At 48.3% G+C, this 25627-nt stretch overlaps 1 protein-coding gene across 4 annotated transcripts in view; it reads right to left on the reverse strand.

The window, feature by feature from the left end:
* LOC116938979 (uncharacterized) overlaps positions 1–25627 on the reverse strand; it is a 101068-nt gene that overhangs the window by 20559 nt on the left and 54882 nt on the right. For 3 of the 4 annotated variants that reach the window (XM_032946768.2, XM_032946770.2, XM_032946767.2), the window contains exons 19-28: positions 20891–22437; positions 19176–19563; positions 17848–18244; positions 8694–8814; positions 7466–7735; positions 5832–5998; positions 4479–4618; positions 2708–3089; positions 1974–2056; positions 495–881 (exon numbers count right to left, since the gene is read on the reverse strand). In XM_032946768.2, coding sequence (XP_032802659.2) covers positions 495–881; positions 1974–2056; positions 2708–3089; positions 4479–4618; positions 5832–5998; positions 7466–7735; positions 8694–8814; positions 17848–18244; positions 19176–19563; positions 20891–22437 — 3882 coding nt within the window. The remainder of the gene's footprint in view (positions 1–494; positions 882–1973; positions 2057–2707; positions 3090–4478; positions 4619–5831; positions 5999–7465; positions 7736–8693; positions 8815–17847; positions 18245–19175; positions 19564–20890; positions 22438–25627) is intronic. The other variant, XM_032946769.2, reaches the window with a different exon arrangement.

Consider the following 25627-nt stretch of genomic DNA (forward strand, 5'->3'; position numbering starts at 1 on the left):
TAGGGGGATGGGGACGCGAGACCTACAATGGAAGCGCGCACACACACAAACATACAACGGTGTCATACAAAAGAACACGCACATGGGACATGAGCATACATATACAGCAATTGTGCACGAGTAAAACATGTGCGCACAAGCACATGGGACACACATACACCAGCAGGAGGCACACATACACAAGCAGGTGACGTGTTTAAAATGCACGTTCTCAATGTAACCTTGTCTGCTGAACAAGAGGCACGGCGTATGAGAAAGAACCGGTACACTTTGTGTAGGCGGTAGGCATTATTGGCAGGGATGGCCTGCCTACTGGGACTCTCAGCTTAAGAATCAGAATATCTATTTATACTGGAGGAATCCGATGAGACATGAAGTTCCATATCACAGATGTCCAGTAGTTCACAGATAGACTCGGCTCCCCAGCTCAGTGCAGCTATGGCTTTGTGCGGGACCTGCACATAATGCGGACGGCAAAAGTCCTGGCTCCGTACCGGCTCGCGCTGGGCCCGGGACGACCGCGCTCTCTGCTCCTTGGGCTCGGCTCCTGCGGCACCTCCTCCGACTGCCTCCACACCGCCCGGAGGCACCTCCGCATGGGCGGGCCCAGCGATGTGGCTCGAGCTTACGCTGGGGTGGGGCGCAGAGCCCGACACCAGGTGAGTGGACCCCACGACTTGGTACGCAGAGCTGGGAGCGTGAGCTGAGCACGACGGAGTTTGCTGGGCGGAGCTTGGGGCGAGCAGGGCGGAGGTTGTGACGGCCTGGTGGGCGGGACCAGGGACCTGCTGGGCAGAGGTCTGCTGGATGGCGGGGCTAGAGACCGTCACGGCATCCTCCCGCGCGGGTTCCGTGCCTCCCTCCGCCTTGCCTGGGGCCAGCTGTGAGACATTCACACGGGCACAAAAGACCGTCAACTCCTGCACACGAAGGCAGTAATGTAAGGACGCTTTAAAAATTCAGTTTGTGCAGAATTTGAGTGTTTCCTCCAATATCCGTGTTTCCCTTGCCCACATTTTAAACAATGAAAATAACAGTTGGCCAGATATCCCGAGCAGAACCATCCTGATGAGGAGTTGTGATGACTGGCTTCGGCTTTCGTGACTCGACAATACTTAACGACAATACTCAAAACTAGGAGAAATGTTATTGAAAGCGTTTGGCGTGAGGAGCAAGCGGCCACAACTGGTGCCCACTTGTGAGCCGAGGCCATCTGTTTAGGGTGATAGATGGGTCCCCCTCACTGTACATGATAATAGTTGGCTCTGGGCACCAACTCTCACCACGTGGCTCAGCCCAGCTATCTGTGGGCAGGAGCGAATGCCCATCGTGTGTGCACATGCATGTTTGTGACTGTCCAGGTGTACACGTTTTGTGCAAGTTATGGTGAGCGTGTGTCTCGTGCGTGCATGCATTTGGAGAGTAGTAGTGTATGGCGGATAGCGCATTGCACTTTAAAACCGGCGACCCGAGTTAAATTCTCATCGACGACCAATAACAGTGGCCAATATCTGAACCGGTACAGGGCCTCCCCGAGGTAGACTCAAACTTAAATGGGTACCTAATGTGGTGGGTAAACATCACCACTGGGGAGACAAAAGCAGTTAGGAGTGGTGTTAGCCACCCACCCCATTGTGCCATGCCCGCCTTCATATAGGTGTCCGATAACAGCACTTGTCCCAATAGTCTGCTACAGGCTATATTGGGGACCTTTGTCTTTATCTTTGTCCCTGTGCGTTGCTGGCCTTGGGTGTCGTGCCGGCCTTCATAGGTAGTCGCAAACAGCACTTGCCCCAACAGTCTGTTTAAGGCTACAGGGTGGGATCTTTACCTTATCCACGTGTGCGAGTGTATACACGTGTGTGTGTGTGTGTGTGCGCGAGTGTGCGTGCGCGTCTTCACGTCCATGATCGCGGGTGTGAGCGAGCGTGCTGTGCGTGTCGCCCCACAGTGCGAGTGGGGGAGAGGCTCACCTCCGTGGAGCCGGCTCGTGCCGTCAGGGGCTTGTTCCACGCATTCACAGGAGGCGGCACGGGCGCTGCGATCAGAGGCCCAACTGCAACGCGCACGCCGAGAGAGGACACAAAGTTAAAGCGCAGACGCGAAAAACACAAAGACACAAAAGCACACTCTAAGTCACAGACCGACACACAAGATGTGTATAAAGACACAGAAAAAGATCCCCCCGTATAGACTTAAAAGACTGTTGGGGAAAGTGCTGTTCGCGAGCAGCAGCTATGAAGGCCAGCATGGCACACGAGGGGGTCGATGGCCAGCACCACGTCTGGCAGTCTTAGTCTTCCCAGTGCTGCTGTTTACACATCACATCAGGTATTCATTTAAGGCCGGTTTACTTATTTGCAACTCATTGTTAATCCCATTACACAGTATTGTAGAAGAAACTTGGGATTCATCCGACAATCAATAAAGCTACGACACTCGAAATAACATCATTTGTTTCCATCTATGATATACTTCTGGTAATTATCAACTCAAGAATTCTGAAACATAGCTCTATTATGATTCAGCAGAATTATCCAACTGCATGAGCCCACACTCAACCAGGTTGATGAGGGGCTCAACGTTCACCTGAACTGTTTTACAATTACCGTAACATGCCTTCCAATGAGAATTACAATCGATGAGGACATTTCCCATAATCCTTCACTATTTGAGCATTTTTTCACCTCCTCCCACCCCAACAAACCTCTCTTTCCAACGTCTGCCTGCGCTCCATTGCTGGGAACAGCCACAGCTGCTCCAACATCACTCGCTCCGTTCATTCCAAACTCTTGCACTTTGCCCTGCTGCTGCTGCTGTTGTTGTTGTTGAGGTTGTGACTGCTGCTGCTGCTGCTGTTGACCGAGTTGCTGCAAGTTTGGCTGTTGTGCAGGGGCTGGGAGCTGCTGCTGTTGCTGTTGTTGCAGCTGAATTCCCAACTGCTGGGCTGGCTGCTGCCCTTGCTGTTGCTGTGCAGCCTGCTGCTGCTGCTGCTGCGTCTGCTGCTGTTGCTTTTTAGCCAGGCGAGGCGGCAGCTTATTGCTGTTGCGATTTTTTTCCTTCTCGGGGCGGCCCTTGGTCGCCACCTGCTGAGTGAACAGAGGGCAGGGATTAGACATCATGATCGTCGGCGTCATCGACATCAGCGAACTGTGTGAAAGTAAAGAGTGCAACTTTTTCCGTGTCCGTCCCCGAAAAATATCGTTCGGTTGCATAATTCTAATTGAGGTGCCCACAGAAGTTTACAGGAAGGCAAATAGGTGGTAATCATATCGCTCTAGGTTGAGTGCCATCATCTCCTCATACACGGGTGTTTTTTAACAAGGCACTTTCTGGTTTCCTCCCACGTACAGTAAGGATTTAGCTAACCATCACAAGTGGAACCCACCATGATGGTTAAGATTGAGGCAGACCACAAACTAGCATTTTCCCCACAATAACATCCTAATTGTTCTATCAGATTCCTAACACGAGACAAATCTCTATTCGGAACTTTCCCATTGTGTGAAATAACGGCCCAAGTTAGTGATATAGCAGACCTATTTCTGGAATCTCTTCAATTCGCCTCTTATCCACACCAGGTGAAGCACCTAATTATATGCCTTCAAAGAGTGTTAATCGAATGGGCAGCCAAATACATTTTTCCTTGGCCTCGCGGGTAGAATACACCAAGTTATTTTAACACGGAGGATCTTTCCACACTTCTGGCTGTCACCTAATGGTGCTGGTTGTAATTACCGGCGAAACATCACTCGAATTATTTTGTTTACGCGACAAAATTTACTAATTGCATGCGTCGAGTGGTGGCGGGTTTAACGACACATTTATATTTACGCGATCTAACCCATAAAACAACTCTTATGGACGCCAATCCAATTGATCAAGCTGGCTTCTTTGTGCAGTCAGATGCTGACACCAGTACATGCTTTTATTTTCTGCTGCAGATGGCGCTGCGCGGCAGAGAAAACGTGCAATCAGTGTAAGAGGGCACAACGTGTGCCCTTGTTATTAACAACGGGCGGCTGGAACCTGGACTGAACCGAATATTTCAGCGGTGCCATCTTAGTGATCTGACGTGGCCGTAAGCGCCCTTACTTAACCAGCAGGTCAACGCAAACCATCCAAAACGTCAAGCAGAAACGCTTAACAATCACTCCCTAGGGAGTGATTGTTACGCTTTTACCTTACTATGCGAGTAGTGGGGCAGTGCGCGCCCAACCACCCTCCCCCACTCCCCCCGACCCCGTGGGCACCTGGCGTCGGGATTTGTCGTCTGCGGAATATCTGTACCCCCCCCGTCATCCCCTCTCCCTGTCACTCGCGCTTTGTACCGGGCTCACGTTTAATTAAAAAAAAGGTTCTAAAAAAAAAAAGATTCCATAAAAAAATGTGGTGGGGATAAGAGGAGTGGCATACACGAGGCAAGGGGGGCTGGGGGGAGGGCAAGTCATGCCGCATGGCGTCGTGGAATGCTCTACCGGAGCGATGGGCTCCTCCTTCTTGTCCTGGAGACGCTTCTGTCGCTTGGACAGAACCTGAGTGAAGCCGGCGCCCGCGCTCTGCGGGTCCTCCGCCTCCTCCATGCTCAGCAGGGGGTGATCGTCGATGATCACCACGCCTGCGGGCATGCACACACGCACACACCAGGCACGCACACAACAGGCAGGTGTGAACGTGCACACACACATCAACCATCATAGACCGTACAGGAAAATGCTGTTTTGCAAGCATCTATCAAGGTGTAAAAGGTGTTAACTACTCACTCTTCGGTAACCTGCATTGCCACTAGGTATCAAAGGGGCAGTGCAGCGTTACCTGTGTGTACATAACGGTTGGGGTCAGAAGAGGTGAAGTGGATCGTAGCCACAGTTTGGTAAGAACCAATCAGACAGTTCCACGTGGGAATGTGGGATGGGTTACACCTGGCCACAAACGGGTATAAGAAGGGTGAGTTATCTCCCTACATGAAGACCGAAGCCCGGGCTGAAGATAGCCAGGACCCTGGACCCAGCCTTCCAGCCCTTCTGAGGGGCTAAGGCTCGGCGTACCCAGTGGTCAAGACCCGCCAGGCCAGCGGTGAGTCAGATAGCCTCCCCTAGGTCCCAACCGGAGGACTCTAGGATAGCGGTAGACGTGCGAGTAAGTCCCGCCAAGACGGGAGGCTGTACCTCCTTAGGTTAGGAAGAGACCTGTGTGTAGGTCACGCTAAGTCTGGAGGCTGTACCTTCGAAGGGTATCGGGTGAGGGGATCGTATAACCCCTCTGTGTGTTAAGGACTGTGTAAAGAGAAGTATTACAATACACAGAGTGTGCCTCTTAAGAAGTTTATTCGTCATTATAAACACTACATAGGCATGCACGCTACACAAGGAGGTTTGTGTGGCCAGCACCACTCCCAGCTGCCTTTGTCTCTCCGTCAAGTACTTATTCAACCGTTTCCCGTTCCGACACGTCTGCAAGTTGCAGGGTGGGTCCCGTTCACCGCCGAATCTCGGAACGCGTAAGCAGTTGGCCTCTCTAAATAAAATTTACGCTTAGCGCCGTTGTTTTAAAAGATATTGTACTCACACCACAGAGAACCATCGTGACACGACCGCACTCTACGATAGCTGGTGCCAAACTGTGCCAGACGCCCTCCTGCATGACCTTGTGGGGGAGCCTTGGTAATCGATATAAAAAGGTTTCTTCCGTTTCAATTCCAGTGACGTACACGTGGGTCATCGGAACTGGAACGGGTTAAGAGCCGAGTGCTCTAAACGAGAACGCCATTCGGCAAGTTTCCACCGGGAGCCTCGCAGCTACGAGCGCGCCTCGCCCACCGCGACACTCACTGGCGTAGTTGTTGAGGTCGAACTGTGAGATGGCGTCCGCCTTCTCCTTGGCCTTCTTGGCCTCCGACTCCTGCCTCTTGGCCTGAGCCTGTTGGGGGTCTGGGGGGGGCTCCGATGGGGGACCGCCGCCGCCACCCCCTGCGGCGCTGGCGATGCGCTCTGGCACTCTGCACACATGCGACCAACAAGAAACCCGAGAAGAGAGGTGTCTTCCCCCGTTCATTCTCAAAAGGAGGGCATGCGCCGCCGGCGAGCACAATGCCAAAAGCAATCCCAAAACTGCTTCAACTACTTTTTTATGTTCCTAGGGTAAGGCCCACAGAGCCATTTCTCTTTTTCAGGAGTGAACTGGCCACCAATGATAGCTCAATTAAGCAGATTAGCGCGTGGAAATGTATAGCAGTAGCTAAATACCCTGAATGCATGTTGATTCTAAATGTGGAGGGGAAAAAAAGTGGCGGACCCAGAAAAAAATCGACACGACCATGGGGAGAACATGCAAACTCCAAATATACAGGCGTCAGGGTCGGGATCGAACCCATTACCTCCTGTATACTCGGCGAGGTGGTTAACATCTTGTCATCGTGGCGTCTAAAAGGGGAGGGGATACACACCAATAACACTCATGCGGAACTGTGTGCATTTGTCGTGGTGTTTGCTTAAGCTCATATGAATCGGAATCAGAATATTTATTTATACTGGAGGAATCGGTTGAGCTATAAAGCTCTTTTTCACAGATGTCCATATTACAACTGTACAAAAACAAGATAGGAGTGTAAAGTATAGGAAAGGCAAACAAATAACTTTGAAAAAAAACACAACTAAAACAAAATTTTGATTTACAGCTTTCGTGACTGCAGGGATTCATATTCTTGGTTCTTTCGGTAAAGTCACGTAGAAGGGAAACAATAAAATTATAAAAATATAAAACAATAAAATATAGATACAACTAAAACTAAGCTATGTTTTATCTGACCAAGTAAAGCCCACTGAGCTATTAGCTTCTTTTTCAGAAAAGGCCCGCTATCATGAATGATAGTGCATTCATGTGGAAATGTAAATCAGCAAAATAATGTAAATAAAACGTTGCACAAAGAAGACCTGATGCAGGTCGTGGTGAGAATGAAACTGGTACTATTTGGACACGTGCAGGATGGACAACAGAGGAAAAATTTGTACTTTATTCTGAATGGAAGGAACTGGAAAGAGATGAAGATGCAACGGAGAATGGTTTGACGACGACATAAGAGATTGGTGCCAAAAAGATGTGCACTATTTGAGCATATAAGCACAAGACAAAGGAAAGTAAAAACAAATGACGAAATGCCCATGAACCGTGACGATGAGGATGATGAATCGTGTCGGCTCAGCGGTGCGGGGGCAGCGATGCGCACTGCCGAGCGCCCGGGCAGTGATGTCGCCGTGACAACTCGCATGGAACTACACGGGGGGGTGGGTGGGTATGTGTGCCACTGGGGAGACAAAGGCGGTCGGGCGTGGTGCTGGCCACCCACCCCCTCGTGTACCGTTCCGGCCTTCATAGGTGCTCGCTAACAGCACTTGCCCCTACAGTCTGTTAAGGCTATATGGGGGATCTTTGTCTTGGTGTGTAGCGTTGTCAGCCGGCCACGTACCCCTTCTTGGCTCGGTGTGCCATCGCGCTCACCCGGTCCCCCCTCCCGCCCCCCGCCAGCCGTCGATTTGTCCTCTCCCGCTCTCCTCCCCGAGGGCCGCCCCCCAGTGCCCGGCGAGATGAACCCTGGGCAGGGCCTCCGGGAGGGGGAGCGGCCCCGCGACCGCCCCCGCCGCCCCCACCTGCTCCTCCACCGCCCCCACCGCCACCGGTTACTCCTCCACTGCCTCCGCCACCACCACTGCCATCGCCACTCGAGGAGTCTGGACCCCTATGGGAGGGGGGGGGGGCGGTTGGAGAGGGCGTGAAGGGAAAAGCAGAGGACCAGCAATAAGAGTGAAACAATTGTGCAAGACTGAGTGGACGCTGCCATGGAGACCGTGTCCTGCCACAGGAATGTGGAATTTCCATCCCTTACTTATTGCTCCTAAAGGAGATTATCAATGCTCTATGCTCATTTGAGGCCATTTGGTACATCTTTGTTGAAGTGACAAAATATATTTAATGGGGGAGTTCCAGCAATACAATCACCCGAGCTGAAATGGCAAGGTCTACACATGAACATGAGTTTAACCCCCAGGTGTCTGAAATACGCTTTAAAAAGGGCACAACCCGTTGGAAAAATGTTATCTGCCTAACGTAGGAAAAAGGACGTGGGTTTGATCCCAACCCTGTCGTCACCTACATTTTTTTCCCTCCACATTGAGAAACATGCGTTTAAGAGTAGTTGCCTGCGATAAATTTTGATTGATAAACCACATTGCTGAGCTATCATTTGTGGCCAGGTCGCTTCTGAAAAAGAGCTATAGCTCAGTGGGCCTTACCTCGTGAAATAAAATGTAAATAGACCCTAGATAAAATTTTGATTTAAAGCTTTCGTGACTGCAGTAATTCATATTCTTAGCTCTTTCGGTAAAGTCACGTTGAAGGGAAACAATAAAATAATAAAATATATATAAAACAATAAAAATTCTCACAATGTTTCGACCATAACACAAACGGTCGTCATCACACCTGATAACGACCGTTTGTGTTATGGTCGAAACATCGTGAGAATTTTTATTGTTTTATATATATTTTATTATTTTATTGTTTCCCTTCAACGTGACTTTACCGAAAGAGCTAAGAATAAGACCCTAGATACTCAAGTGATGCCATCTCAGATCTCAGTGCTGACGCATGTACCGCGAGCCCACCGATCCAACCGACCACGTGGCACTCCATTGTACCTGGGGTGCATGTCTCGAGTGCGGATCTTGCGCTCTCTCTCTGTGAAGTCGCTGCTCTCTGAAGCCGTCTCCCACTCCTCGTTAGCTAGGTCGGACGGTTCGGGGGAGCGGGCTCCCCCACCTGGATGCACATTCACACGCAGACACGGGAGGAAACAGAGGCACACACATGTACCCAGACGCATACAAACGTAGACATAGGTCTTCTGTGCAGGCGTGAAGACTGCAGGGGAAAAAGTGCTTTTAGTGTGTGACTGTTAAGGCCGACATGACACAGGAGGAAGTGTGGTCACAACACCACGCCGTATTGCCCTCGTCTCCCCACTGCTGGTGTTCGCTTACAGTACGAGATATCATGCAAGTGTTTTTGGTTAGATCGCGTAAGTATAAAATGTGTCGGTAAACCCGCCACCACCCGACACAGCCAATTAGTAAGGTTTGTCACGTAAACAGAACATGCCAATTCGTTATTGGTACAGCACACCGGTGTGTTGGAGAGCAAATCCAAAACATTTACAATCCGAGTACCAGGCACTCGTTTAAAAGCAGTCAACCTAAGAGAGGTCCAATAATGGTTTAGATTTCACGTGCCACTGAAGCTGACAATGAGCAGAATCCAAACACAAGTGTTCAGGATGACAGTGCGCTGTGCTTTACACTTGCACCAACAACCGCTATTCGGCAATAAGTGGCGGTGACGTCACCACGGCGTTTGTGCCAGGCTGTGTGCACGTAAAGGCTACGTGAAGTGTCGAACGCTTGCTGGCAGGTCACGGGGCAGACTCGGGTGCCATAGGTCACCTGACTGAGACGACTGGCCGATGCACCACCTGTGCCCCCTACTGTGCCAAGTTGCTGTTTTAGCCGCCCGGCTCCGCTCCACCACGCCCCAAACACGCATAACCGTGCATTTTCTGTGCCTTCAATGACTATGGACACGATGTGGCATTCACTTTGATAGTAATGCACAGGAGGAATTATTGGGCAACTGTGGTGGAAATTCAACTATTGTCTTTCAAAATAATAATTGTAGTGAGCGCATTCCACAATGGGATACGCAGCGATGCATCATCACCGTGATACTATCACAAGCCACAAAACACATACAATTGTGGCACACAGAAACCAACTAATTTTTTTAATTGCCTTCAATAGAATTACAATTTAGATTTTATAAACTCTGAATGCTATTGTGCCCCAGTACGTTTCAGCAAGAAACTAGTGATGAGTTTGAACACAGGCTAAATAGGGTCCATGTTGGCTGGGTAGTGATGTGGCTTGGAGTGCTCGACTCACAATCGGAAGATCACGTTACAATCTCAGTCAGGGGTCATGTCAGCCCTTCATCCCTCTGTGGAAAGTTAGTAGTGGGTGTAATATTAAGAGTGCTCTCCATCAATGAAATCTGGATTTTTTTTCTCTACATTTTGGTTCACGGCTGTCAGGATTGATTAGAATCGCCAAATGTGCCATGTAGATAAGGAATCATAAACCCGTTCCCAGAATCGGAGGAAAACCTAAAATAACTTTACCGTAACATCTGCAAGTCAGAAAACATATAGAGGCTCCCACAAGACCATATGGGAGGGCCGTGGCAGTTTGGCGCCAGCTATCAGTGTGGTCGTGACACTACAATTCTCTGCGGTGAGTACGTCTTTAAAAACAGCGGCGCTATGAGTCTACATCAAATTAACGCCAAACGATTGCGAGTTCTGAGATTCAGCGGTGAACGGGACCCACCCTGCAACTTGCAGATGTCTCGGAACGGGAAAGGGTTAAGTGTATTCTGTACAATACCGTATAATGAAATACGATTTTATAACCACAAAAGCTGTTCAAGTGAGTTTAGAGAAAAGACAAGTATAACTTTATACTGAAAATATGACGAGACTGGTGGCCGATGGACACTACAAAGCATTGAGCTAATTGTCCAAACAACCCTGTGTCGTATCTGCACACTTCAAATGTATCCGAAGCAGAAGAGATCATTATATTATTTATCTTTTGCTTCATCCAAAATGAACATTCACGATCCAAAACTATCACCGAGTCCTCCTAAGAACACTGCAGGAAAATGGATGAAGTAAATATTTTTTCGTGGGTTTCATTCTTCCCCTTCGGTCGTCCACGTTTCCCAAGGTCAACACTAAACACAAGGTCACGCGACATCCACAACCTGGCATCTTCTGGGCCTCTTCCAACGCTGCACATGTTACCTCCGGGACGGCCGTCTTACACGAGGGTTTCCAAGTGTTTACAATGCAACGCCGTTTTCTTCGGTGCCGAGCCAGTGAGCTTGCTCCTGTGGGTGTTGAAATGCCTTCCAATGTTTCGGCGCTTGAGAAAGCCATTATTATCACCATTAATTAAATTAACCATCTTTATGTGTGTGGCGTTTCACTTACTGTTTTCGGAACACACGTACTTGTTTCTTTAGGTCCTGTTGAGTTTTCTTTAATTCAATGGCACATTCATTCTGTGGCCGTCTGCAACGCTCTTCCTTCCAATATTACAAAGCCACTGGGAGCTGTGCACTTTTAAATCTACATTGAAATCTAATTCCTTTAGAACTGCTTTTGGATTTGGTCCTTCCCCTGCACCTCTGACTAGCACGGTTGGCTACGTACGGTGCGAAGTTCAACATAAGCTACATATTCATAAAATGTTTGTTACTGCTCCCAACAAATGTTATCGGTGTGTTCTTTCTGAGCATTTCACCAATTAAATTCACAATATACTTGTCCAATAAGTTTATGCACTGCCAGTTCTTGTCCTTAGATCTTCTAAACCCCCGTCATCCTCAGCTGTAATGCTCCCAATGCATTTTATCACCTGGCCTCATTTTGACGTGCTGCATCATTATTCTGACGTCAATATTGACGAACCTCTTAATCTTATATATATATCACTTTGGTTTTCTCGATATTGATCTTCAACCCTTGTTCTGTTGCAGCTGTTTTAGAATGTTCAGCATTTCATGCAGCTCGTTTGTGCTAAGATAGCTAAAGGTCAGTGGTCTGCAAATCTATTAGCTTTAGCATGGCTGCATAGCCCGAATCTTCTATCCTCAACTTTATGCCATTCAGGCTTCAATCCACATCACAGTTCCCATTTCACTCCCATTAAGGATACATTTCTGAATGTAAATTTGTCAGACCAATACAATTAAATCGGTCTTATTAGGAAATATACCTTTCTCCCTCCACATACACAGGACTGTATGCGAGGTTGTCATTCATCGTCTTTGGATTCCACTGGGTGTGGCTGTCCACTCCTCCCCGGTGATGGTGTGGTCTCACCAGCCTCCCTGGGTGGACCCCCCCCCCCCCCACCACGGCTGTCCATGCACGTTCACCACTCGTGAGTGTGCCCACAAGCCTGAGGTTAAGAGGTAGTCCCAGGGCTCCAAGCCATCTGTACCTAAAGTAGTGCAGCTAAAATTCTGCAGCTTGTGGCTGGCCCTAGCAGTGACAGGATCACATCGTGTACGTGCACCGCATAATAATCATCAGGTAGCATTGTGCATTGCCGCACAAAATGAGTTCCAGTCCACCTTTCTTAATCTTTCAATTTTTTTGGGATAAAAAATACATTGAGCATATTCAAAGTCTCCGTTGATCAACAGAGCTCAGAGATTTGAGTCTAATCTCAAGTGAATCCAACACATGCTGGTTTAGCGAGGAATGCGCAGGCAGGGAATATGTTGGCAAAAGACTATGGTTATGTACAATCAGAGGTAGGTTCCAATGGGAGTTGTGAAATCGGAAAATACAATGCTACGTGAGGGATAAAGAGAGTCCTTCACCGTTTTACAATAACGTTCCCCGTATTGCCTTTCAGACTTTGGTGCAAGTGCTGGTAGTGCGTACTTAGGGCACAGCACACAAGGGGGTGGGGGGGGGCAGCACCACGCCCGGCAGTCGTTTCCCCAGTGTTGATTTTTAAACAGCACACCATGTACTCATTTAAGGACGAGTCGACCTAGGGGAGGCCCAGAACCAATTCAAATATTGACCATTGTTATTAGTCATAAGTGGGAATTGAACTTGGGGTTGCCGGGTCTATAGCGCAGCACAATAGCCATTACACTACCGCTCCCCCAACTGAGTCATATACAAGCACAACATCAAACAAGCAGATTCAATCTTAAAACACCATTTCCCTTGAATTATTTTTCATATTTTACTTTGTTTCCCTTGTTCTTTTTCTGGAAGAACTGTTGAGGTGTTGTCGTGGGGCTCAAAGTGTGCAATTCACAACCAGATGGTTGCGAGTTCAAATCCCCTTTGATGGTTTTACTTTTCCCCTTCGCCCCTCTGTGCTCGTGAATAATTTCCAATCTGTAAAAACGTAAACTGCTTTTTCTGACAGACTAATGGGAAAATTCCACTTCTGGCCCAGTGCCAACAATAGAGGTGACCATACTGTCAAACGCTTATTTAGATTGAATACGCATTTCTTAGACTAAAAACTCATTTCCTTATAACTGCTTTTTGTGTTTAGTTTGTCGTCCTTCCCCGCACCTCCGATTAGCACAGCTGGCTACGTATGGTGCGAAATAAGTTCAACATGCAACATACATTTATTAAACATAGACACCTTTAAACTTTTTCTGCATTTTTTTAATGGGGACCATATATATAGATGTGGATTTTGTTATAACCGACATAACCTTGTCGTCAAGGAACCAAGGCAATAAATAAGATGTTGTACCTTGGTAAAAACTTGTTTCTCTGGTCCATGCCACTACTCACTGGTCACTTAATTAATCTCAACTATCAAATCCCGTTAGAGAGAGTTGTTGAGGTGGGCACTGTGTCTCACTGTTGCCACCTTCGTAATCAGAATGACTATTTATACTGGAGGAATCCGATGAGGTACGAGGCTCTTTTTCAACTTACTTCCCCCACCCACTATCTATGAGCCTCGTTGTTTCTTCTGCATCTTGGAGAGAGCTGCAGACAGTTTTAGGCACAGCTAGAGTATTAAACTATATTTAGAGCATTATTCAAACTTGTGAACGCAGAACCTCAGGTTCGTGATCCTATTTATGGAAAAAGCGCTGAAAGAAAATACCAAAATGCTTTCACAAGCATTTTCCTCAATAGACCTCTGAGTGTTTCCCCCATGCGGTGTAAAATGGGCTTACCGTGTTACCTGTTATGCATTTGAAATCTCTATTACACTGATGTTAATTATCACGACATGTGCTCATTCGTGCCGTGCAGGAAATTATTTTGCTGCTCTTCAGTATAATTATCAATGTACCTCCCACGGCAAAGATAAGTCATGAGTGACCGGGCTGAGACACATCAACTTGCAAACACTTGAGAGCCCGGTTTAATCACAGGTTCTTGCCCAGATTCAAACCCAGGACTCCCAAAGGTGTTGGTTTAGTGCTCAGACAAGGGCATCAAGATTCACCCAAGTCACGCGGCGACCTCTTTGAATTAGGGATTTTATTCCAGCATCACACGCATGCACTTTTTTGTCACAAACATAAAATATTTCCTGACCACAATCTGTAAACACATTCCTCAGCATAAAAAAAAAATACTACTGATTTTCTGTATCTTAAAATCCTTTCACTTGACAGTTACTAAGAAGACCGTTAACAATGTAGCACACTTTTTTCAAATTTTCTTGCTATGTTTTTCACACCTGATGACCATTGCTTGTGTTGCAGTCTAAACGTCGTGAGAATTTCATCGTTTTATTATTTTATTGTTTCCCTTCTACGTGACTTTACCGAAAGAACCAAGAATATAATGTAGCACATGTTTATTTTGTAAAACGGGTGTCATGTACAGTTATGTACAACAGCAAGGTCAGACATAACCTACAAAGCAGACCCGAAAGGGTGCATGTTGGAACGCCAAATCTTCCGTCAGCTGCCAGAGCCTCCGCAAGCTTAACTTTTGTTACAAAATTCCTTTAAAATGTTTTAAAAGGACTATAAAACAACGAAGCAGGTGTCATGCTGCTTCAAAGAAAAGCTACACTTTTGTCAGTCAATTGCTTGCTTTGTAGAACAATGAAATGCATAACGGAAAGTCACAAATTATTTAATTGCCTCGTGCTTTTGTTATTATAAGTGGCGAGTTGACAGGCGAGCATTCTTATCCGGATTGGTGGAGCATGCAAGGTACACAGAGGAGTCGTCGTTATGAGGCTTATACACAAGAGCAATTATTCTTGGTCTTCTTTTCCATAAGGCTGATTGATGTAGATGTAGAGCAACAAGTGGAATTTTACAGAGGCGGTTGAGAGCCATTTGATTGTGTAAGGAGTAGCGGAGTGGTATCGCTGCGATGATGCCACCTTCGCACGGGTGAATCTGGCAGAGTCGTTATATGTTCCAGTCTGTTCTGTGTGAGTGCTTGGTGTATGGCAGCGACTCTCACCGACTTAAACGACGAACGTGCCACCACTTCCCTATTTTAAGCGACGACGACAACAGCATGGCAATAGGTCTAAATTGCAGCCAGCAGTAACATGCGAATGAAGCACGCGGTAAGGATTAAAATTCCTCACAGCTGAATGCGTGTTGCTCATTGACATTAACCGAATCGTGGGTTGCTTTTATGGGGTATGGATACCCGAAAACGGTGCTGTGAGATCTCAGTGAACAGAAACTTAGAGCGTGTGGATTTCCACTGAATAAGGAAGCTGTAAGGAATTTGATCAATACCATTCATACATTTACAGGCGTGTCTCGCTTAACGAGCGTTCTTTTACGAGAATTTGAGCAATTTGAATTTGACCCAATTCGTTAGAAAAACGAGCGAATGTTTGCATGTGAGCGTAACAAGCAGAGACCGATTTATCAAATACGTCCAGTGGTGGCAGGGAGGGAAAACCACGGCCCGCAGCTATTTGCTTAGCAGCCGTGCTGCGTGAACCATGTAATTTAGGTGGGTGCAGGAGAGGGGTAGGGTGTGGCAGGTGTAGGCCTCGTGATGGCACTGTACCATATGGGTGGGTGGCGGAATGGGTGGCTGTGGGGAGCGATGGCGAAACGGTAAGCGCACAGCGCTACGAACCCGTCGGCCCGAGTTCGATTCTCACTCATGGTCAACACCAGTAACGACTATCTGAACCGGTCCTGGGCCTCCCCTAGGACGACTCGGACTCAAATGAGTACCTGGTGGAGTGTGTAAACATAGCCACGAATGGGACAAAGCCAGCCGGGTGTGGTGCTGGCCACCCACCCCTCGTCCGCCCTGCGGTGCCGGCCTTCAAAAGGTGCTCACTAACAGCACTTGACCAAACAGTCTGTTAAGGCTATACAGGGGATCTTTGTCTTGGGGGGAGGTGTGTGTGCATGCATGAGAGACAGAGCGTGAGAGGGCTGTGTGACTGAGTGGAGAGTGTGCGCGAGAGTGTTGATTTCAAATGTGGCTGGAACGAGGTGATATCATATGCTATATATATGGGGGATCTTGCATTGTGGTTCCTCACGTGTGACAAGTGTTAAATTTGATGTTAATTACTTTCTTTTAAAACTTTACAGTAATTTGTATTTCTCATGTGAAAAAAAGTTGTTCAAGAGTGGAAGATTTTGGGGGCCGTTATGTAACTCTGCTTTTAATATGGGAGTAGTCGATGAGAAAACGACGACCGTTCACTTTAACCGAGCAATTTCCGCAGAACATATATCTCGCTCGTTAAGCGAGACAAGCCTGTAATACTACTGGCTCCCAATTTAGTGAAACGAGTAATGGGATGTTTCAGTTTCCCAGCATGCCATTTTAAGCTTGTTATTACACGTGATATAAACACAGGAAGCAAGCTGTACGTTTGTTGTAGTCCTCACAAAATAAACACAGGGCAGAAAAACTAAATTAAAACAGCACAGTGTTATCTTAACAATTCTCTTATGTAACAAATAACACTAATAATTTATTTCCTTACCCTACGAACACCTTATTAAGACACGAAACTTATAAAGTTCCTACTTGGGATGTTTGGTTAATTCCTTTGAATGTATTTTTCCCCCCTTTTGGGAATAAACCTGAGTAACAGAAGAACAAAAATAACCCATAACATGCACTCAAAAATACGTCCATACTGGTCGGCAAACTCCTTGGCTGTACTGCCTATCACAGGCACTTTTGCTGCCCCCGAAGGTGGCGTTTCATGCACTTCATCTCGGCATGATCCCCCACCAGCCCTGCCTCTAAAGTCACTGGAAAAGACACAAGGCACCGAGCCATTTTAACAGCGTTCAGTCAATAATCTTCACTTCACAGTTTTTTTGGATCAGAAGGAAATAACCTTGGGTCGGGTTTTAATCCCAATGACGGCCCATCATTTAAACAACAAAGTCACTTGCCCTCACTTTGCTCCCATAAGCACTGCAGAACAGAGTTAAAATAAACCCCATCTCAGCCTCCACACCTGAATGCTATATGCCATTTGCTTCATGGACTCAAAATATTTTAACCGAACTGCCCAGCAAATTCCATTGAGAATTCCCAAACGACACAGTGTAGAGCAAAGCAGACATTAATATCATACCTACAAAGTAAGCCACAAAGTGCTTGAATCCCCATGCTTAAATCAGCAGTGGACAACGTTCTTAACTGTGGCATCCACATTCGTATAATGAAAACTAACTCAAAGACAACCGCTGTTGACTTCGATAAAATAATCGGTGCAGCCTCAAAAGGTGTCCATTTTACTGACTGCAGAGGAAGGAAGCAGGAGGCAACGGAGGGAGTGAAAAGAGGAACGGAGATAGTGGGAAATAAAATTGAAGGGAGGGCATTTAAAATGATGAGGCAGAGGAAGACTGGGAAAGCAATGCAGATGGGGAAAGAATAATAAATCCATCAATAAGAGGAAAGGGGAGGAGGAAAGCTGATGGAGCCAGTGGATCCAGGCTGAGATTTTCTCACCATCTCATGACGAAGATTCCTGATGCTCTACAAAGAGCTGTATCTCAGCCATACATCAGTAAATAACCCACACATTGATTGTAAATAACAATACACTAAAGACATTTTGAGGCAGGGAATTCTTGTCCACTTACTCCCAGCTGGCCCTCTCAATGCAAGCGCCGTGCGCTTCACTGATGCCTCAGCCTCAATGCAAACGAGCCGCCCCCCAACCACCCACCCCAACCCTCAATGGCACGGTCGCACGCTGTTACCTGGAGGGCCCGCTGCGTCATCTCCAACTGTCGCCCCCCCGGCAACCGCCCCTCCTCCACCGATGGCCGCCCCCTCGGGCGACACGGCGGTCCCAGACGTGGCAGTGCCAGCCGGCCCGCGGGAGGAGGGATCCACGCGGCCGCTGGTTGCCGCCATCGCCGCCGACCCGGGAGAGTGGCGTCGACGCGTGAACCGCGGCGGTCGATCCTGCCACCGCTGCCACGACGCCGCGTGGCCATGCGGGTGGCCCAGGGCCTGGTGGCGCCTGGGTGGGCCCTCAGTGCCACCACGCCGTGATGGGGGACCACCGGTGCCGCCGCCACCCCCACCACCACCGCCGCCGCCACCTCCTCCTCCTCCTCCTCGAGTGAAACGCCGTTCTGGCTTTGGCTGCCACTGAGCGAAAATAGACATGAAACATATTATTTGGGTTTTTCGGTAAAGTCACGTAGATAGGTTCAAAGAAAATAACAAAAAATTACGACGTTTTGATCGCAACACAAGCGTTCGTTGTTATTTTCTTTGAACCTATCTACGTGACTTTACCGAAATACCCAAAGAATATGAATTCCTGCAGTCACGAAAGCTTTAAGTCAAGACATGAATCAATTTAGAGAATTTGCCCTTTCAAATGGAGGATTGTTAATAATGGTTATACAGACTTAATTTAAAGACAAAAAACAAAATTAAGATTTTTTTACAGTCACACTTTAAAACTCATGATGGGGACAGCAAGTGTTAACCGAGCAAATGCATTAAAGGTTTCAATCTTAATTTGAAAGTGTTCAAAATGGCTGATCTAATTGGAGACTGGCACCCAACATAATGAATAGTTATGGTTAACGGTTAGTTTCACATAGCATCGCTCATATAAATTTCATCTCATAATGCTGAGAAAACCCAGACACGCTGGAAGGCAGCCAGGCTGTGAGCTGGTGCCAACAAATATTTTAGACAATTAAACAGTGCTCATACAGGTGGGAGGAAACAGGAGCACCTGGAGAAAACCAGCACGATTGAGGGGGCAACATTATTCCATACAGAAATGACAAATGGAGATGGTCCGAATTTTGCTGTATCCCCTCCATCTGGCGAGCCAGGGAATGGCTCCGTCTCGATGCCCTCGAGGAGTATCGTGACCTGCCTCCAACGGTGCTGGATTACAGGCATGCACACGTACGTGACCCACCAACGCCACAGTGACGTGACATTTCAAAATCACTACGAGAGCAAAGACACAATTACTCGTTTGTAACCCTCTATAACACGTTCATACCGTTGCAAACTTGCTGGCATGAACGCACGCGAGCCGTGCCAAACACGTTACCTGCGACTTGTCTGCGGGTTTGTCAGCACCTCCAGGCTCAGCAGGGCCACCACCACCCCCTTCGCCCGCCTCCCCGGCCCTCGCGCCGCCGTGCGACCGGGGGGCCGCGCCGTTCCGCCCGCGCCCTAGGTACGCAGCGCCTCGTCCGCGGCGAGACGGTTGCCCGCGCGCCGAGAACACGGCGCCTCCCCTCTCTGCGCGTTCTCCCCCTGCCGCGCTGCCCCTCTCGCCCGTGCCGGAGCCGCCGCCCGCTCCCCCGGAGCCAGCGAAGTTGTCGCGTCGGCGGTCAGGCGCTGGAGGCCGGTCATCTCGCTCGTAGTCATGTTGCTTGTCCGTGTCACCCCGCCTGATGTCGGTGTTTTCCGACCGGTGATCTCTGTGGCCAGACCTTAAAAATGGGGCCATGCAAATAGACAACACGCACGACAATGATCCTCTGTTTCGTCTTGCAGGACACAGGAGTACGTTCCAAAGCACTCTAAATTTAAAACACATTCCTTTAGAACTGCTTTGTGTAGTTAGTTTGTTGTCCTTCTCCCCGCACCTCCGAGTAGCATGGTTGGCTAAGTACCGTGCGAAAGAAGTTCAACATAATACATGCATAGCTTTAGCTTGGCAGCCTATGGGGTTGTGTGGCCAGCATCACCTTTGTCTACCCAGGGTTGATATTCACATTCTGCACAAGGTACTCATTTAGTCGACCTATGGGAGTCCCAGAAGAGGTTCAAGTTAATTTTGGTTGATTAGGTAAGAACAAGAAACCAGGATAGTCCCATTCTTTGGGTCTTTTGGTAAAGTCACGTAGATAGGTTCAAAGAAAATAACCAAAAATAACAAAAAACCACGACGTTTCGATCGCAACACAAGCGTTCGTCATCAGGAAGAGGGGGGGTTAGCTTCTAAAGGTAAACTGTTCATAAAGGTTTGAAATGAGCGTAGCCCAAATGTCAGCAGCCAATGTCAGTGGTGGGCAGTGACCGCGACGGTGGTGGGTTTTCCCACCAATCAAAGCGCTGCCCAGTAAAAATTTGCATGATGATGTGGGATCGTTGAGCGGCCTCCACGGCGGGCGCCCTGAGCTGGCCATGTTAATTCGAGAGATTAGCGTGTTAATGGAAGATCGCAAAGCAAAAAAAACCTCGAGCTCGGCGAGCGAGGTGGTTGTGTTTGGGTGAGAAATTTAACCTGTTAATGTGGGAAAACCCACCACCGCCGTGGTCACTGCCCACCACTCACATTAACATTGGCTGCTGACATTTGGGCTACGCTCATTTCAAACCTTTATAAACAGTTTACCTTTAGAAGCTAACCCCCTCTTCCTGATGAAGAACGCTTGTGTTGCGATCGAAACGTCGTAGTTTTTTGTTATTTTCTTTGAACTTATCTACGCGACTTTACCGAAAGACCCAAAGAATATGAATTCCTGCAGTCACGAAAGCTTTAAGTCAGAATAGTCTCATTTGCAAGAGTGGCATTGGACTGCCAGTCGCGGGCAATGATTGCGATGAAGAATAAGGATTGAGCAATTTGGTTCGGATAATAATTGACACTGATCCTACACATGACTTGCAATCGAACCTAGAGACTACGGCACAATGTGTTAGCCAATGACCCACTGCTCCACTCTCAAAACACAGAACTAGCCTGAAGAATACTAAGCACTGTGATGCGAGCATCTAGCAACCAGCAAGAGACGTGGCTATATATTAACCCACCTGGCTCCTGGGGCTGCACGGTGGCCCCTGGATTCACCCACCCGCCCCGAGCCCACGTCCCTGCGAGGATGAGGCCTCCCCTCAGGCCGACTAGCCCCACCACCGCCACCTCCGCTGCTACCGCCGGCACCACCACTGGGCGCAGCAGGCGCAGTAGCGGGCACGGGGGCCGGGCCCTCGCTGGCGTCCGTGCTTGCGCGGTCGTTGTCCTCGTCGTCCTCGTTGTTGTTGTCGCTCTCGGGTTCGCTCTCCGAGCCACGCTGCCGTCTCCGTCGGATCGTCTGGTCCTCGTACTCGGAGCCCTCGCTCCGTGCCGGTGAGCTCGCCTGCTGCGCTGCCCGAGCCTTGGGCTGCTGCTGGTACTGCTGCTGCTGCTGCACTTGCTGCTGATTCGGGAATTTCGCCTGAAACTCACGCTGCCGACCACGGCCGCCTCTGTACGCAGGCGTTGGTCGAACCCCACGAGCGCTGGCAGCACCACCACCACCACCCCCACGACCTCGGCCAGAGTATTCCCGGCCAGAGACGGTGCTTGGCACGGCATTCCCTTCCGCGCTGCCACTGCTAGATGTGCCCCCGCCAGTTGTGCCAATAGGCGCCATGAACGCTCGGGGTCCGGACCCCCGGCCCCGCGGCCATGTCCCATCCCGTCGTCGTTGGTTTTGCGGAAAGCCATGGCTGTCGTTACTGGGAAAGGCATCCCTCTGCCGGCTTGAGTCCTTGGACTGCTGGCTGCCACGCGGCCCGGGTGCCGAGGGTGCAATCGGCTCCTGCCCCTTGGCCTTGTCGCTTGTTCCAGCGTCGGCGGCCTTGGCGTCGTCCCTCTCGCCCCGGCTGCGCGAGCCGCCTTTGCTCTGGGATGCTTGCCTAGTGTTTTGCGTCGGTTCCTGCTGCTGATGCGAGGACTGCTGCTGCTGCTGCTGCCGGCTTCCACCTGCTGCCCTACCGTCATCAGTTTCGTCGCTCCTTTCCCCCACCTTCATGTCACGCAAAACCGGCTTCCTCCCACCGGTGCCGGCCTGGGTGCCTGCACTGCTGCGCCGCCCGCTGCCTGGCTTTGGCCCCCACCGCGTTTCTGTGCGTGCCTCGCGGCGACCAGAGAACGACATGGGTGGTGCCGTGTTCCGCTGCTGTTGCTGCTGCTGTTGCTGCTGCTGTTGCGGAGGCACACTGCCACCTTGAGATGACGAGGCTGAAACCACCGACGATGAAGACGAATGGGGTCTTTCCCGGACTGGGGCTGCCACCTCGCCACTGCTGGTGTAAGGGGCGGCGGCGGGGAGAGGGGCGCCGCTGGGCGTCGTCACCGCCTGTTGGGAGCCTGGCGCCGAGGATACCGGGTGCGGCTTGGACGTCCCCTGGTAAGGAACCGGCGGAGCAGACGTGGGCAAGAACACGGGACTGGTAGCAGGTGACGGGGCTGGGTGGCGCGCAGTCGCACCGCTCGTTGGGGATGGAAGAGCACTCGCTGGCTGTGCCTGACCATTTTCCAGTGACGTCGAACGTTGGGCTGGCGCGGGCACCTGGAATTCCTTCGGTCGTCGCTCCTGAAAGATGAGAGAACAACACCACCGTTGGTCAGGATAGGCACTTGAGCAATGGAAACGTGACAAATTACGAAAACCATACAATGCTTATACTCAACCATAATCACCACTCCTCACACCTCACTCTCACCCATTAATACCGAACAAAAGCCCACCTTTCATCTCAATCTCTCTAGTATGCTCAATTACGATGCAGTAACTTGCTCGTATAATTACAGTGCACTCAACGCATCCTGATATATAACTCCTGCTACTGCCACTGACGGAAAATCTACATTCACTTGCGATATACAATAGCTGGAAGGGCAAGTGCACTGGTCAAAAATCGTAAGTATGAGAGAGTTCAAATCCCATGTGAGAATTTAGCTCAGCCCTTCATCTTTTTTCAGCTCAATGCAAAAAGAGAGTTTGAACAGTTAAGGCTTATTCTTAGCTCTTTCGGTAAAGTCACGTTTAAGGGAAACAATAAAATAATAATATATATAAAACAATACAAATTCTCACGACGATTCGACCATAACACAAACGGTCGTCATCACGCGTGTCGGTCCGCATTATAAAAAAAATTTTGAACGGGTTATTTATTTATTAAAAACCGCCAGCGCCACGCGCAGCGATTTGGCAGTTTATTTAGAAGGACGAGTCCATCTATGTTCTGAAAAGAGGAGGGGGGAGACCTGAAATGGTGAACAATCAATTAAGACCTGAAAAAAACCGTCAGCGTGGCGCTGACGGTTTTTAATAAATAAACACACCGTTTAAGAATAAATAAATTAATGCAAACCGACACCTGATGACGACCGTTTGTGTTATGGTCAAAACGTCGTGAGAATTTTTATTGTTTTATATATATTTTATTATTTTATTGTTTCCCTTAAACGTGACTTTACTGAAAGAGCTAAGTATATGAATTACTGCAGTCACGAAAGCTTTAAATCAAATTTCAGTTAAGGCTTCTTTTTATGGCAACAAGTCCCGTCAAGGGAACGTGCAATTTACACCAATTGCAAATTCTCTTGGAAGGGCCCGTTCGCTCAAGGAGGGCGGATCCCTTTCTGCTTGTTTCGGCATGGGAATACAGTCTGGTTCTCCTAATAATGCGTGTTTGCACAAAGCAAATTGGATTTAACAGTGATAAAAACACAGGGAACAGATTTTTCTATAACACGGATGCGAGATTGGATATAACACAATAGAGTTAACAGAACTACGTTGCGTGAGTAGGAGTAAGCGGTCGTACGGCTACCTCGGCGTAGCATCACACAAGACGGGATGATGCAGGATTCTTCTAGATGCTACTCACGCGCCTTGGTCTTTGTTCAGCCAGCATATGCATTTCACGTGTTATCACAGACTGTGCTTTACCCTATATTATAAATGAATTATAATGCGATTTGTCCATAACGGTGTTCTTCGGGAACACAGTTGCTGCGTTATTGGAGAACAGACTGTACTTGGCTTTTTAGTGCCTTCAATTCAATATCTTTACTCAGGAGGGTTCTGCCCAAGGTGCGAGGACAATATTTTTGAAAAATAAATGGCCCCAACACCTGGAAACTGAACCCCCTCCACGCTATCAGAAATGTACTTGTCACAACGATATTTGGTGTAATGCCCATAAAAAGGCACACCATCGCATACCATCATGCTATGAGGGTACATCATGCACATCAAGTTTCAGATTCCCATGTACACCACCAAAATATCTGGATTCAAGGCATAAGCAATACAACAAAAAATTAATAAAGGTTCCAAGTTTTCTTTTACGAACCGCCCCCTCTCTCTCCCTGTGTGCCATGTCCTTTTTTGGTGAACATGGCCTTCCATTTAGCTGTCCATGCTGATCAAGAACTGTGCATTGGATACCCTTGGTTGCATCCATTTATTCAAATAGCATATGTTCTATAATGGATCATATCAATATAATTCTACTGCATTTTTCTTCAGTGGCTCGAGGCGGGGTCAGATTACACTCAATGCGCACACGTATTTTCCCGCAGCAGTGCCAGCCTGCACACAGAATGCCAATGAGCTCGGCTCGGCTGTGATCAGTGATCAGCAAACTCTTAATTTATTGCACTAATAGCAAAAATGCCACCTGCTACATACAGCAATGTCCAATGTAAACGTCACAGTGGGTACATTTTTCCCCCAGCAAGCTTAATCCTTTTCCCAATTACAAAGACATATGCAGACTTAACTATGAAACCATTCATTCAATTTACAACAATGGCATGTGACCAAATGGGAACCTTTTCATGTGCAAAATGTTACTGTGGCTTTTTCATATTCACCATTTCACTGTTAAGATGACTATGATTAAAACGTTTTAAAATTCACAAATCACTTGGGTTTCAATGCCAAGTCAACCTTCAAATAAATGTGGATAGGAAAAATCCCCTGTGCAACCTTTAACAGACTGTAGGGGAAAGTGCTATTAGCGAGCACGTATTAAGGGTGGTACAGTACACAATGTGGTGGGTGGCCAACACCACGCCCATCTGCCTTGGTCTCCCCAGTGCGGATATTTTACACACTGCACTGGGTACTAATTTTCAAGGCTCAGTCAACCTGGTAGAGGTCCCGGGACCAGTTCAGACATTTGCCACTTATTGGTTGCAAGCGGGAATTTTAAAATCGGGTCGCTAGGATCATAGCACAAAGCACTAACCACTATACACAACTACTCCCCACACATACAGTTTCTCTCAGTGCTATTACATTATGTAACATACATATGTAACAAAATTAAATACCCTATTCATATGCTTGCAATAAAACCACCGCCTGTAAAATGCACATACCTCGTTTCAATCAATAGTCAAAAATGAATAAAGAACAGTATCAGAACACGTTTAATTTGTAAACAAGTTTAGAATTACAGTTGGAAAATTATCTTTTGACTTGACGTTCGTTTTGGTACCAAGTGCAGTGATAATTTATAAAGGTCAAATTGTTTAAGTTTCTCCTTTAGAGATGACGCACGCAATATCACCCAGCGAGCAAAGCCAATGCCAACAGCAAATCAATAAACAGGAGCATGGGAGTGGCACAGTTGGCCAGACGGGCAGGCCGCAATGAGTATGCATTTTTTTTCCATGATTTGAAGCTGCAATCTGCACACGTGCGCCTGCAGGTGTGATGCGGCACACGCTATGAAGTTCTGCTGTGCTTGGCACAAACCCTGTAT

Source organism: Petromyzon marinus, chromosome 5, assembly GCF_048934315.1.
Source record: "Petromyzon marinus isolate PM22_M1 ecotype Great Lakes invasive population chromosome 5, UKy_Petmar_22M1.pri1.0, whole genome shotgun sequence".
NCBI lineage: Eukaryota > Metazoa > Chordata > Hyperoartia > Petromyzontiformes > Petromyzontidae > Petromyzon > Petromyzon marinus.